This window comes from Nomascus leucogenys, chromosome 16, assembly GCF_006542625.1.
Source record: "Nomascus leucogenys isolate Asia chromosome 16, Asia_NLE_v1, whole genome shotgun sequence".
In the NCBI taxonomy this organism is placed as follows: Eukaryota; Metazoa; Chordata; class Mammalia; order Primates; family Hylobatidae; genus Nomascus; species Nomascus leucogenys.
Window position 1 is genome coordinate 51,618,183 of NC_044396.1, and position 14,715 is coordinate 51,632,897.

Sequence of the window (14,715 nt, forward strand, 5' to 3'; positions counted from 1 at the left end):
ACATATTGACAAACTGGCCCTTTATGGCTTTTACTTTTTCCATGTTAGCTATACTTTTTATACTGTTTTTTTTTCTGTCTTAAATATTTGTTAAGTCAAACACTATAGATTACAAGTAAAATGATTCAGACTGGGAGACTTCTACTGACTCAGAAGTAAAGTTGTCAAATAGTGATTATATTGTTTCAGTGCTATACTGGATGTGAAATATAAACTTTGCATCACCATTCATCACTTATTATCTTTATTAAAGGATAACCCCAATTTATTTTAAGTATGGTTCAAAGTGGGTTCTAAACGTACTCTTCTTCATAATATCGATGTTGAATAATTTTGGAATACTAACTCACATTATGATTAATTTAAATCACATTTATTGTGGTACATGGCATAGAGATGCATATGTTCATTAAGTCACTACACATATTTTTATGTAAATACGTAAAACTATATATACAATATGAGTTTGTATTTTCAGTTTGTTTTTTGCCCTTAATCATTTTAAACATAATTATTTTCTTTTATTTTTTATCAGATCTGGTATTTGAACTTCTTTAGAGTTGAATCTGACCACTTGTTGTTTTCTTAAATCTTGCCCATGCTAGATTGTTTTCTTTGGCACTGTGTAATTTAGTGTTGGGTGTTGCTCATCAGTGGAACTTCTTCTGTGAAGCCCTTACATGGTGGTTGAGGGCCTGTGCCCCGACAAAGACATTTTATGTGTTTGCTTCTCTAAGGGACTTAGCAGCTGCCACTAGCCTGGGACCCCTATACTGTTAATCTTACAGCTGGAAGTTTTTTGAAACATTTGGGCAGTATGAAATCAAGCCCTTAAACCTACATGCACTTTAGAGTTGTTTTTAAAAATTATCTGGGGTAACTTTGTTGCCCTACTTAGGCTGAGATAGATATTGCTTTTTTATTGGGTTTATTCTGTTGTTTTTTGAATTTCTTAAATTTTATTCTTAGCTTATTAATATTCAGTATTTTCTTTAAAACCTAAGTTATTAAGACATAGTCCTTTATCATTTGAGGATTATAATATTAGTGATGCGGCATGGATGTGCGTATAAACATAATTCCAAAGTGGGCTGGGAAATTTAGCCCGTAGTTGGATTACCGTTACTCACAGACAATTTTGTATTATAGAAGGGAGAGCAAAATTTGGGAATACAGCCACCTGTTTCTGCCACACTCACTGTTGCATTGGTTTTAAAGATAAATAAAACTTTATATTTTATGAAGAACATACTGCATTGTATTTCAGCTAGATGAAGTTATCAAATTTTTGTTCAGGTCGGTGGTCTAGAAAGTGGAACATTATATAATTATACTCATTAAAATTTTTATGCTATTTTGCTTATAGGACAGTACAACAATAAAAACTGGTATTAAAAGCACTAACATTAGGCTGGGCACGGTGGCTCACGCCTGTAATCCCAGCACTTTGGGAGGCCGAGGCGGGTGGATCATGAGGTCAGGAGATCGAGACCATCCTGGCTAACATGGTGAAACCCTGTTTCTACTAAAAATATAAAAACTTAACCAGGCGTGGTGGTGGGCACCTGTAGTCCCAGCTACTCAGGAGGCTGAGGCAGGAGAATGGCATGAACCCAGGAGGTGGAGCTTGCAGTGAGCCAAGATCTCGCCACTGCACTCCACCCTGAGAGACAGAGCGAGACTCCATCTCAGAAAAAAAAAAAAAAAAAGCACTAACGTTTTGATGATTCTTCTTCATGACAAGTAAACAAAGCAAACACATACATACGTACACAACTACACACACTCACATCCTTCCCTTACAGGATACTTTCATAACCTGTGTGTCTTTGGGAAACTGTTATAACAACATAAAATCATATTTTGGATCTCTGGGTTTTCAGTAGTTTCAATAAATGTGATTTTAAAGGATTATATTTTGTTGACAAAATTAAATTCCTCTGAGTTGTGATTTTAGGCAAATTATTTAGTGTTTTTTTCATTTTAACTTTTTCTGTGTATATAAAATATTTTTGGTAATGTCTTCCTTAATCACAGCAGTAGTACAGGAAGTAATTTCAAAGCTGTGGAATAATCTAAAATGCTGAGTGAATACTAGAATATTTATTTACAACTCTACCTAAAGTAAAAATTGATATATTAACTACTCAATGTTTGGAAGCTTAGGGTCATGGCAAAATGTGACAAGCATTGTTTATTCATTCAAGAATTAAAATTGCTTTATTATCAGCGTAGTTAAAAAAATTAAGCATGAAGTGGTTCCTTTTTTAATGTCCAGTAACTGTTGAACATACATTGATAATTGAAAACTGAATATTGGACTGAGAGGTTGTTTCGCATCAACTTCGGGGTTGTTTACAGAGTTTGCTTTAGTAGCAAAACTCTTGTCAGTTTTTCAGTTATTCAAGTGCAGTTAACCTATGCAGTAATCTACCTCAAATTATTATTCAAACAACCGTTTAGATAGTATATTTAGTTTGAATTTACTCAATTGCTATTTTTAAAATTTCTCGTAATTGTTTTAAAACTCCTGAAAATACTTATGTCATTTCATATTTTTCTTTAAATGGTTTTATCCTTAACATTTAGAGAGAAACTTTTATTCAGAATGTAGAAATGATAACATTTAGACTATCATCTTATTTGAATTTCTATGGAAAAAATAAAGATATCAAAACAGGATAGAAAATTGAAGGTTATTGCTTAGCCATCACATACCATTCAACACAATATTTGTGTATAAAGCCTTTCCTATTTCAAAATATTCATCTAAAAATGTCTTTAAATTATTGGCTACTTGATTTTTAAAAACTCAGTTTTATCATGTAAATATAAGCTAATAATCTGAGGTTACCTTACATTTCTTGTGTTACTTATATTAATTATGTATATGGGGAACACTTTGAAATTGCAGGTTTGATTTTTTTAAATTACAATTTGCATTCAAAAACAATGATTAAAATTTTTAAACATTTTACTATTAAAACATTGTTTTTCTTGCTTAGTTGGGTCAAAACTATTGAATATAGAGAACTTATTGTAAATGAATCTAGTTTAAGAAAACACATTCTAGGGAGGGAGCCAAGATGGCCGAATAGGAACAGCTCCGGTCTACAGCTCCCAGCGCGAGCGACACAGAAGATGGGTGATTTCTGCATTTCCATCTGAGGTACCGGGTTCATCTCACTAGGGAGTGCCAGACAGTGGGCGCAGGACAGTAGGTGCAGCACACCGTGCGCAAGCCGAAGCAGAATGAGGCATTGCCTCACTCAGGAAGTGCAAGGGGTCAGGGAGTTCCCTTTCCTAGTCAAAGAAAGGGGTGACAGACGGCACCTGGAAAATTGGGTCACTCCCACCTTAATGCTGCGCTTTTCCAAAAGGCTTAAAAAACGGCACACCAGGAGATTATATCCTGCACCTGGCTCGGAGGGTCCTACGCCCATGGAGTCTCACTGATTGCTAGCACAGCAGTCTGAGATCAAACTGCAAGGCAGCAGGGAGGCTGGGGGAGGGGTGCCCGCCATTGCCCAGGCTTGCTTAGGTAAACAAAGCAGCCAGGAAGCTCGAACTGGGTGGAGCCCACCACAGCTCAATGAGGCCTGCCTGCCTCTGTAGGCTCCACCTCTGGGGGCAGGGCACAGACAAACAAAAAGACAGCAGTAACCTCTGCAGACTTAAATGTCCCTGTCTGACAGCTTTGAAGAGAGTAGTGGTTCTCCCAGCACGCAGCTGGAGATCTGAGAAAGGGCAGACAGCCTCCTCAAGTGGGTCCCTGACCCCTGACCCCGGAACAGCCTAATTGGGAGGCATCCCCAAGTAGGGACAGACTGATACACGGCCGGGTACTCCTCTGAGACAAAACTTCCAGAGGAACGATCAGGCAGCAGCACTCGTGGCTCACGAAAATCTGCTGTTCTGCAGCCTCCACTGCTGATACCCAGGCAAACAGGGTCTGGAGTGGACCTCTAGCAAACTCCAACAGACCTGCAGCTGAGGGTCCTGTCTGTTAGAAGGAAAACTAAAAAACAAAAAGGACATCCACACCAAAAACTCATCTGTACATCACCATGATCAAAGACCAAAAGTAGATAAAACCACAAAGATGGGGAAAAAATAGAGCAGAAAAACTGGAAACTCTAAAAAGCAGAGAGCCTCTCCTCCTCCAAAGGAACGCAGTTCCTCACCAGCAATGGAACAAAGCTGGACAGAGAATGACTTTGATGAGTTGACAGAAGAAGGTTTCAGACAATAAGCATTCTTAAAGAAAAGAATTTTCAACTCAGAATTTTATATCCAGCCGACCTAAGCTTCATAAGTGAAGGACAACTAAAATCCTTTACAGACAAGCAAATGCTGAGAGATTTTTGTCACCACCAGGCCTGCTGGACAAGAGCTCCTGAAGGAAGCACTAAACATAGAAAGGAACAACTGGTACCAGCGACCATGAAAACATGCCAAATAGTAAAGACCATCGATGCTATGAAGAAACTGCACCAATTAACAGGCAAAATAACCAGCGAACATCATAATGACAGGATCAAATTCACACATAACAATATTAACTTTAAATGTAATTGGACTAAATGCTCCAGTTAAAAGACACAGACTGGCAAATTCTGTAAAGAGTCAAGACCCATCAGTGTGCTGTATTCAGGAAACCCACCTCACGTGCAGAGACACACATACGCTCAAAATAAAAGGATGGAGGAAGATCTACCAAGCAAATGGAAAACAAAAAAAGGCAGGGGTTGGAATGCCAGTCTCTGATAAAACAGACTTTAAACCAACAAAGATCAAAAGAGACAAAGAAGGCCATTACATAATGGTAAAGGGATCAATTCAACAAGAAGAGCTAAGTATCCTAAATATATATGCACCCAATACAGGAGCACCCATATTCATAAAGCAAGTCCTGAGTGACCTACAAAGAGACTTAGACTCTCACACAATAATAATGGGAGACTTTAACACCCCACTGTCAACATTAGACAGATCAACAAGACAGAAAGTTAACAAGGATACCCAGGAATTGAACTCAGCTCTGCACCAAGCAGACCTAGTAGACATCTACAGAACTCACTACCCCAAATCAACAGAATATACATTTTTTTTCAGCACCACACCACACCTATTCCAAAATTGACCACATAGTTGGAAGTAAAGCTCTCCTCAACAAATGTAAAAGAACAGAAATTATAACAAACTGTCTCTCAGACCACAGTGCAATCGAACTAGACCTCAGGATTAAGAAACTCACTCAAAACCGCTCAACTACATGGAAACTCAACAACCTGCTCCTGAATGACAATTGGGTACATAATGAAATGAAGGCAGAAATAAAGATGTTCTTTGAAACCAATGAGAACAAAGACACAACATACCAGAATCTCTGGGACACGTTCAAAGCAGTGTGTAGAGGGAAATTTATAGCACTAAATGCCCACAAGAGAAAGCAGGAAAGATCCAAAATTGACACCCTAACATCACAATTAAAAGAACTAGAAAAGCAAGAGCAAACACATTCAAAAGCTAGCAGAAGGCAAGAAATAACTAAAATCAGAGCAGAACTGAAGGAAATAGAGACACAAAAAACCCTTCAAAAAATTAATGAATCCAGGAGCTGGTTTTTTGAAAAGAACAACAAAATTGATAGACCACTAGCCAGACTAATAAAGAAGAAAAGAGAGAAGAATCAAATAGACACAATAAAAAATGATAAAGGGGATATCACCACCGATCCCACATAAATACAAACTACCATCAGAGAATACTACAAACACCTCTACACAAATAAACTAGAAAATCTAGAAGAAATGGATAAATTCCTTGTCCCATACGCCCTCCCAAGACTAAACCAGGAAGAAGTTGAATCTCTGAATAGACCAACAACAGGCTCTGAAATTGTGGCAATAATCAATAGCTTACCAACTAAAAAGAGTCCAGGACCAGATGGATTCACAGCCGAATTCTACCAGAGGTACAAGGAGGAACTGGTACCATTCCTTTTGAAACTATTCCAATCAATAGAAAAAGAGGGAATCCTCCCTAACTCATTTTATGAGGCCAGCATCATCCTGATACCAAAGCCTGGCAGAGACACAACCAAAAAAGAGAATTTCAGACCAATATCCTTGATGAACATTGATGCAAAAATCCTCAATAAAATACTGGCAAACCGAATCCAGCAGCACATCAAAAAGCTTATGCACCATGTTCAAGTGGGCTTCATCCCTGGGATGCAAGGCTGGTTCAACATATGCAAATCAATAAATGTAATCCAGCATATAAACAGAACCAAAGACAAAAACCACATGATTATCTCAATAGATGCAGAAAAGGCCTTTGACAAAATTCAACAACCCTTCATGCTAAAAACTCTCAATAAATTAGGTATTGATGGGACGTATCTCAAAATAATAAGAGCTATCTATGACAAACCCACAGCCAATATCATACTGAATGGGCAAAAACTGGAAGCATTCCCTTTGAAAACTGGCACAAGACAGGGATGCCCTCTCTCACCCCTCCTATTCAACATAGTGCTGGAAGTTCTGGCCAGGGAAATTAGGCAGGAGAAGGAAATAAAGGGTATTCAATTAGGAAAAGAGGAAGTCAAATTGCCCTGTTGCAGATGACATGATTGGATATCTAGAAAACCCATTGTCTCAGCCCAAAATCTCCTTAAGCTGATTAGCAACTTCAGCAAAGTCTCAGGATACAAAATTAATGTACAAAAATCACAAGCATTCTTGTACACCAATCACAGACAAACAGAGAGCCAAATCATGAGTGAACTCCCATTCACAATTGCTTCAAAGAGAATAAAATACCTAGGAATCCAACTTACAAGGGACATGAAAGACCTCTTCAAGGAGAACTACAAACCACTGCTCAATGAAATAAAAAGGATACAAACAAATGGAAGAACATTCCATGCTCATGGGTTGGAAGAATCAATATCGTGAAAATGGCCATACTGCCCAAGGTATTTATAGATTCAATGCCATCCCCATCAAGCTACCAATGACTTTCTTCACAGAATTGGAAAAACTACTTTAAAGTTCATATGGAACCAAAAAAGAGCCCGCATCGCCAAGTCAATCCTAAGCCAAAAGAACAAAGCTGGAGGCATCACGCTACCTGACTTCAAACTATACTACAAGGCTACAGTAACCAAAACAGCATGGTACTGGTACCACAACACAGACATAGATCAATGGAACAGAACAGAGCCCTCAGAAATGATGCCGCATATCTACAACTATCTGATCTTTGACAAACCTGACAAAAACAAGAAATGGGGAAAGGATTCCCTATTTAATAAATGGTGCTGGGAAAACTGGCTAGCCATATGTAGAAAGCTGAAACTGGATCCCTTCCTTACACCTTATAGAAAAATTAATTCAAGATGGATTAAAGACTTACATGTTAGACCTAAAACCATAAAAACCCTAGAAGAAAACCTAGGCATTACCATTCAGGACATAGGCATGGGCAAGGACTTCATGTCTAAAACACCAAAAGCAATGGCAACAAAAGTGAAAATTGACAAATGGGATCTAATTAAACTAAAGAGCTTCTGCAGAGCAAAAGAAACTACCATCAGAGTGAACAGGCAACCTACAAAATGGGAGAAAATTTTTGCAACCTGCTCATCTGACAAAGGGCTAATATCCACAATCTACAATGAACTCAAACAAATTTACAAGAAAAAAACAAACCACCCCATCAAAAAGTGGGCAAAGGAAATGAACAGACACTTCTCAAAAGAAGACATTTATGCAGCCAAAAAACACATGAAAAAATGCTCATCATCACTGGCCATCAGAGAAACGCAAATCAAAACCACAATGAGATACCATCTCACACCAGTTAGAATGGCCATCATTAAAAAGTCAGGAAACAACAGGTGCTGGAGAGGATGTGGAGAAATAGGAATACTTTTACACTGTTGGTGGGATTGTAAACTAGTTCAACCACTGTGGAAGTCAGTGTGGCCATTCCTCAGGGATCTAGAACTAGAAATACCATTTGACCCAGCCATCCCATTACTGGGTATATACCCAAAGGACTATAAATCATGCTGCTATAAAGACACATGCACATGTATGTTTATTGCGGCACTATTCACAATAGCAAAGACTTCGAACCAACCCAAATGTCCAACAATGGTAGACTGGATTAAGAAAATGTGTCACCTATACACCATGGAATACTATGCAGCCATAAAAAATGATGAGTTCATGTTGTTTGTAGGGACATGGATGAAACTGGAAATCATCATTCTCAGTAAACTATCGCAAGGACAGAAAACCAAACACCACATGTTCTCACTCATAGGTGGGAATTGAACAATGAAAACACATGGACACAGGAAGGGGAACATCACACTCTGGGGACTGTTGGGGGGTTCGGAGAGGGGGGAGGGACAGCATTAGGAGGTACACCTAATGCTAAATGAAGAGTTAATGGGTGCAGCCCACCAACATGGCACATGTATGCATATGTAACACACCTGCTCATTGTGCTCATGTACCCTAAAACTTAAAGTATAATAATAATAAAATAAAACACATTCTAGGGAAAGCATTAGGAGATATACCTAATGTAAATGACGAGTTAATGGGTGCAGCACACCAGCATGGCACATGTATACATATGTAACAAACCTGCATGTTGTGCACATGTATCCCAGAACTTAAAGTATAATAATAAAAAAATCAATAAAAAAAAGAATAAGCTCATGAAAATAAAAAGAAAATAAGCTCATGAAAATAAAAAGAAAACACATTCTAACAATTGTTTGTATTAAATGGAAATATTTGTTTATCTGATCCTTAGATGATTTATACTTTAAACTATGAGTAATTCTTTTCATGCTGACATGTTGATAGGGAGCACTGTACTTTTGTGCACATATAACTCCAGCTTCCTGTGTTTCAGTCTGAGTCATGGTAAAGCGGGAAATATGAGTTTGAAGCTTAGGTACTGAGCTTAAAACAATCATTTTTTCCCACTCTTGCATTGAAATAGTGGGAGCAAAGGTAGTTGAGACCACAGCAGGCCACTTGTTACTGTTGACTTAAGTACAAACAATGGTCGAAGTGTTTAGCCCTTTGGGAAGTTTTGTAATAGAACAAGAACGCAGGAGTTATTTTGATAAGATAGAGTAGCAATGGGGCCAAAACTGTGATCATTCTTAAGCTCTGAAGCAGGCCAAGGATGAAGCGCTATAAAGTGTTTGCTCTTCCAAATAAACAAAGATAAATTCACCTAGGAAAATAAACTTAGTATTTGGTCAATTTGCAACAAAATGGTAAAAGAATTGAACTGTTTATTTTAGAACTTGGCCTAAGGATGTATGGGAAAATAGTTCAGCATCTCCATTTCTGGCCTGATTTTCACAACAGATTTGGAAACAGAGCAGAAAATTAATGCACAAACATGTTTAACAATACCAAACAAAATGCTGTAAATCCAAAATGAAAACTGAAACTGCATAAGGAAGTACAGCAGAGCTTTTACTGAGGAGTGCTTACTAAATTTGCAGGCACAGTTTTCTTAGCATTCTTACCAAGTATACCAAGTAGTGTTAAAAATTGAAGTCTTACTGATTTGAGATGCTATTTTCTCTCAGTTCTCCATCCTTGGAATATGATGTTGTTCTGTCTGTTGGAGGGAGGATTTAATTTAAGGATACTTCTACTCTATAAACCTATCCATAAAGAAAGGCTATATATATTGCCTTTTATTTAATAAGCATCCTTATCTGGAATTAGTTTGTGCTTTTTATTAGATGTTGTGTTATGTTAGACAGCTAACCAAAAAACTGATTTTTTTTATAGCTTCTCAAGTTGTGGGAATTTCTATTGTAGCAGATTTAGAACTACTTATTTTGTAAAAGCATTTGTATGAAAACCCCACAAACAGTGAGCTATTTGCTTTGCTTGGTGTATTTGGGACAAAGAATAACTATACTGTCTTCAGGTTTAACTCTATAATTTTCTCTAACAGTAAATCCCAGAACACTGTTACTTTGCTATGCTTGGTGCCTAAGTGTTCTTACAATAAACACTTGCCTGTCATTCTATGAAAATCTTCCCCATTGGACCTCCTTCTGAGGTTGCAGGGAAATTGAATTTTCTTTTGACTGAACGATTTTATAAAACAATGAGGTTAAAATAAAAGCCTCATGTAGGAGCTGAATATACCTTTGTCTAGATGGCATGTCTGTGGTAATGAGAGCTGGGACTTTGGTTTGTTTTGTACGGGATTTTAATTATTATTCCTGCTTTTAAGTGTTTAGAGATTAGTGGCTTCTGCTCTGACAACCTGTCTATAGAAAATGGAATACTGACCATATTATATTGTCTTTGTTTAAATTTTAAGGGGTGTTTTGTTCTGACAGTTGACTACTGGTTATGACTCGTTAGCATAGGAAATTAATATTTTTGTTTGAGACATTCAAAGCAACAATAAACTATTGGAGGTTAAGGATACCCAGCAAAACAAAACGTGTCTGAAGTTAGAAAGATGAGAAAATGGGAATTCTATAAGAATGTGAGTGAAAAATTTAAGCATTAGTTCAACTTGATAATGATAATTATACCTACAATTTATGAACTATTTTCTATGTGTATATTCTTCATTCACATTCATATTGCTATTTAATCTTAACTGTAAGAGATAAATATCACTATAATACCCATTTTACAGAGGAGTAAACAGACTCTGAAACGTTAAACTACTTGCCTCAAATCACATGACTGGCATCTGACTTCCTTAACCCCGTACACCATACTGCCTTCCAGACTAAGCTTAACTAAGTATCTGTAACTGATACGTAAATATATATACATCTTTTAAACAAATAAGAATGTTATATTGTGTTTGATCAGTTTTCAGAGTATATGGGTTTAAGCTCTCAAGTTTTGTTTGCAAGTTTTAAACGGACAGCAAAGTTTGGGATTTTAGGAACCCAGTACTTCATAGCTAATCCTAAAAGAACTCAACATATCAATGATTGCAGCATGTCTTCTGCATTTGAGACTGAAGCTATTCATTTCCAATTCAACTTTAAATAAAAGGGTTTATTTTATTCTGGCCTGCTAAAAGCTGCTGAAAAGACCAAAAACAAAAAAAACAAGCCTTTGACAGCAAGTTCGTTAGCACTGAATTTAGGACCTTATACATATTCAGAGTTCAGTATGTATTTGCTTATGCTCTATTCCACTAAGAAACTTTAACCATATAAAACATTTTTAAAAATCTATTGTCAAATCTACTAATTTTTAATGTCTCCTTAATTAACATGCAAGGCATGATTAATATTTTGCTGTTTCTTAAACTGATAATCACTTTGCTATAGTTATTCTAGATTCCATTATAAATACTCTATAGAAGAGGTAGACAAATATTTTTCTGTAAAGGGCTAGTTAGTAAATACCTTTAGACTTTGTGGATTGTAGTTTCTCTGTAGCAACTACTCAACTCTGCTGAAAAGAAGTCATATGCAATCAGTACATGAATGGATTTGGCTGTGATCTAGTAAAAATTTATTCCCCAGTACAGACAGATTAGCCCTTTCACTGTAGCTTGCAGACTCTACTCTATAAGAACATACTCACTGGTTTAATCTTAACCTTTTCTAGATCTTAACTAGTTTTAGAGGAAGTTGGAAACATGCATATGCTTTCTAACAATAAAAATCATTTGAGAAGTATATGTTTATACATTAGCATTATGTATTGGTATTAACATATGATTATCACTTGCATATAAGATGTGAAAAAGTTACAAATAATAATTGTTGATTTTAAATTATAATTTGTATTTTCTGTTATTTTTGTTTATATTACAAAATAAGATTTTTTTTTTTCTCCTCATCCCAGGGAGATTCTATACAAGCAGGTGAGGACTCACCATTCTCAGATTCTGTGACCTTGGAACAAACTACAAGTAATATTGGCGGAACCAGTGGACGTGTTAGTTTATGGATGCAGTGGGTGCTTCCCAAAATTACTATAAAGCTCTTTGCTCCGGATCCTGAAAATAAAGGCACAGGTACAGGATTCCTTTTCTTTCTTCCCTCCCTCCCTCCTTTCTTTCTTTCTTTCCTTCTTTCTTTCTCTTTCTTTCTTTCTCTCTTTCTTTTTCTCTTTCTCTCTGTCTCTCTCTCTTTCTTTTCTGTCTGTCTGTCTGTCTGTCTTTCCTTTTTGACGGAGTTTTGCTCTTGTTGCCCAGGCTGAAGTGCACTGACGTGACCTTGCCTCACTGCAACCTCTGCCTTCTGGGTTCAAGCAATTCTCCTGCCTCAGCCTCCCGAGTAGCTGAGATTACAGGCGTGCGCCACCACACCCGGCTAATTTTGTATTTTTAGTAGAGATGGAGTTTCTCCATGTTGGTCAGGCTGGTCTTGAACTCCTGACCTCAGGTGGTCCTCCCACCTTGGCCTCCCAAAGTGCTGGGATTACAGGCGTGAGCCACCATGCCCGGCCTGGATTGCTTTTCTTCTTTACTGAAAAGTGCAAATATTAAATGCTATTTTGGAAAAAATATTAAATGTAATTTATTATTGTCATTTATAATTAAATAAGTATTATTAGCTCTAATTCAAGTAATTTCTAGTTGCAGTGCTAAAATATTGAATCTTATTAACATTAAAGGTTTATGTGTACATATTTTCCTTGACTTTGTAATACATAAATTTTGTCCTGTTTGTATTAAAATTCATCTAAAAGACCATGAGGAATTTTCCTCAGTGATCATATTGATACATTATAGTATTGTCACTAAAATTATTGGGAAAATCCCTGACTGATATCAAATATAACACTCCAGACATTAACTGGGCTTTCCCCTTTCTTGAAATAAATGTCTTATCTTAATCAACAGGCCTATGCTGATTTGCTTATTATTCTAGAAGCTTTTGTGATCTCAGTGCCTCTGTATATATCCAGCATGCATTTATCAATGTGAAATGTAAAATAGAAAGTTTTAATATTGGCCGGGCACGGTGGCTCACGCCTGTAATCCCAGCACTTTGGGAGGCCGAGGTGGGCAGATCACAAAGTCAGGAGATTGAGACCATCCTGGCTAACACGGTGAAACCCCGTCTCTACTAAAAATACAAAAAAATTTAGCCGGGCGAGGTGGCGGGTGCCTGTAGTCCCAGCTACTTGGGAGGCTGAGGCAGGAGAATGGCGTGAACCCCGGTGGGTGGAGCCCGCAGTGAGCCGAGATTGCACCACTGCACTCCAGCCTAGGTGACAGCGAGACTCTGTCTCAAAAAAAAAAAAGAAAGTTTTAATATTAATTGTGAAGATTGTGTTGATATTACTGCTTGTTTCTTATTGCAGAGGTTTGTATGGTCAGTGAACTAGAAGATCTCAGTGCTTCCATAGATGTCCAGGATGTATATACCAAAGTGAAATGTAAAATAGAGAGTTTCAATATTGATCACTATAGAAGCAGGTAAATAATGAATAATGAATATAAGAAAATCTGTATTTTTCTTTGAACAAAGTTACCATAAGACTTTTTCTATTTTAATTTGGCTGGTTATTAAAATAAATACTATACAGGCATACCTCGGACATATTGAGAGTTTAGTTCCAGACTACTCCAATAAAGTGAATATTTCAATAAAGAAAGTGACAGAAATTGTTTGGTTTCTCAGTGTATATAAAGTTGTGTTTACACTATAGTCTGTGAAGTGTACAATAGCATTATGTATTTTAAAATGTACACACCTTAATTTAAAATTACTTTATTGCTAAAATGTGCTAATGATCATGTGAGCATTCAGTGAGTCATAATCTTGTTGCTGATGGAAGGTTTTGTCTTGTTGATGGCTGCTGACTGATCGGGGTGGTGGTTGCTGAAGGTTAGGGTAGCTGTGGCAATTTTTTAAAATAAGTCAATGATGTCGTTTGCCACATGGATTGAATCTTTCTTTATGAAAGATTTCTCTGTAGCATGTGATGCTGTTTAGTGGCATTTTACCCACAACAGAACTTCTTTCAAAATTAGAATCAGTCCTCTCACACTTTGCTGCTGGAATATTCTGAATCCTTTGTTGTCATTTCAACAATGTTCCCAGCATCTTCCCCAGGAGTAGTTTCCATCTCCAGAAACCACTTTCTTTGTTCATTCTTAAGAAGCAACTCCTCATCCATTCAAGTTTCATCATGAGATTATAGCAATTCAGCCCCATCTTTAGGCTCCACTCCTAATTCTTGGTCTCACATTGTTTTCACCACATCTACCATTACTTCCTCCAGTGAGGTCTTGAAACCCTCAAAGTCACCCATGAGGGCTGGAATCAACTTCTTACAAACATCTGTTAATGTTGATATTTTTACCTCCTCCCATGAATCATGAATGTTCTTAATGGTGTCTACAGTGGTGAATCTTTTACGGAAGGTGTTTCCATTTACTTTGCCTAGAACCTTTGGAAGAATCACTGTCTGATACAGTTTGGGTATATGTCCCTTCCAAATCTCATGTGGAAATATGATCCCCAGTGTTGGAGGTTGGGCGTAGTGGGAGATATTTGGGTCATAGGGGAGGATCTCTCATGAATGGCTTGGTGCCTCCCCACGGTAACAAGTGAAGCTCTCGATTTCTTAGTTCATGCAGGAGTTGGTTATTTAAAAAGAGCATAGCATCTCCCTGCTCTCTCTTGCTTACTCTCTTAGATGTGACACACCTGTT

General features: G+C 37.3%; 1 protein-coding gene across 3 annotated transcripts in view; it reads left to right on the plus strand.

The window, feature by feature from the left end:
• The window catches only part of VPS13B (vacuolar protein sorting 13 homolog B), an 891,476-nt gene that overhangs the window by 498,425 nt on the left and 378,336 nt on the right, over positions 1-14,715 (plus strand). For all 3 annotated transcript variants that reach the window (XR_004026232.1, XM_030795363.1, XM_030795364.1), the window contains exons 26-27: positions 11,892-12,063; positions 13,359-13,473. Coding sequence is in view for 2 of the 3 variants with exons in the window: in XM_030795363.1 (XP_030651223.1) it covers positions 11,892-12,063; positions 13,359-13,473 (287 nt within the window). In the remaining variant the exon portion in view is untranslated. The remainder of the gene's footprint in view (positions 1-11,891; positions 12,064-13,358; positions 13,474-14,715) is intronic.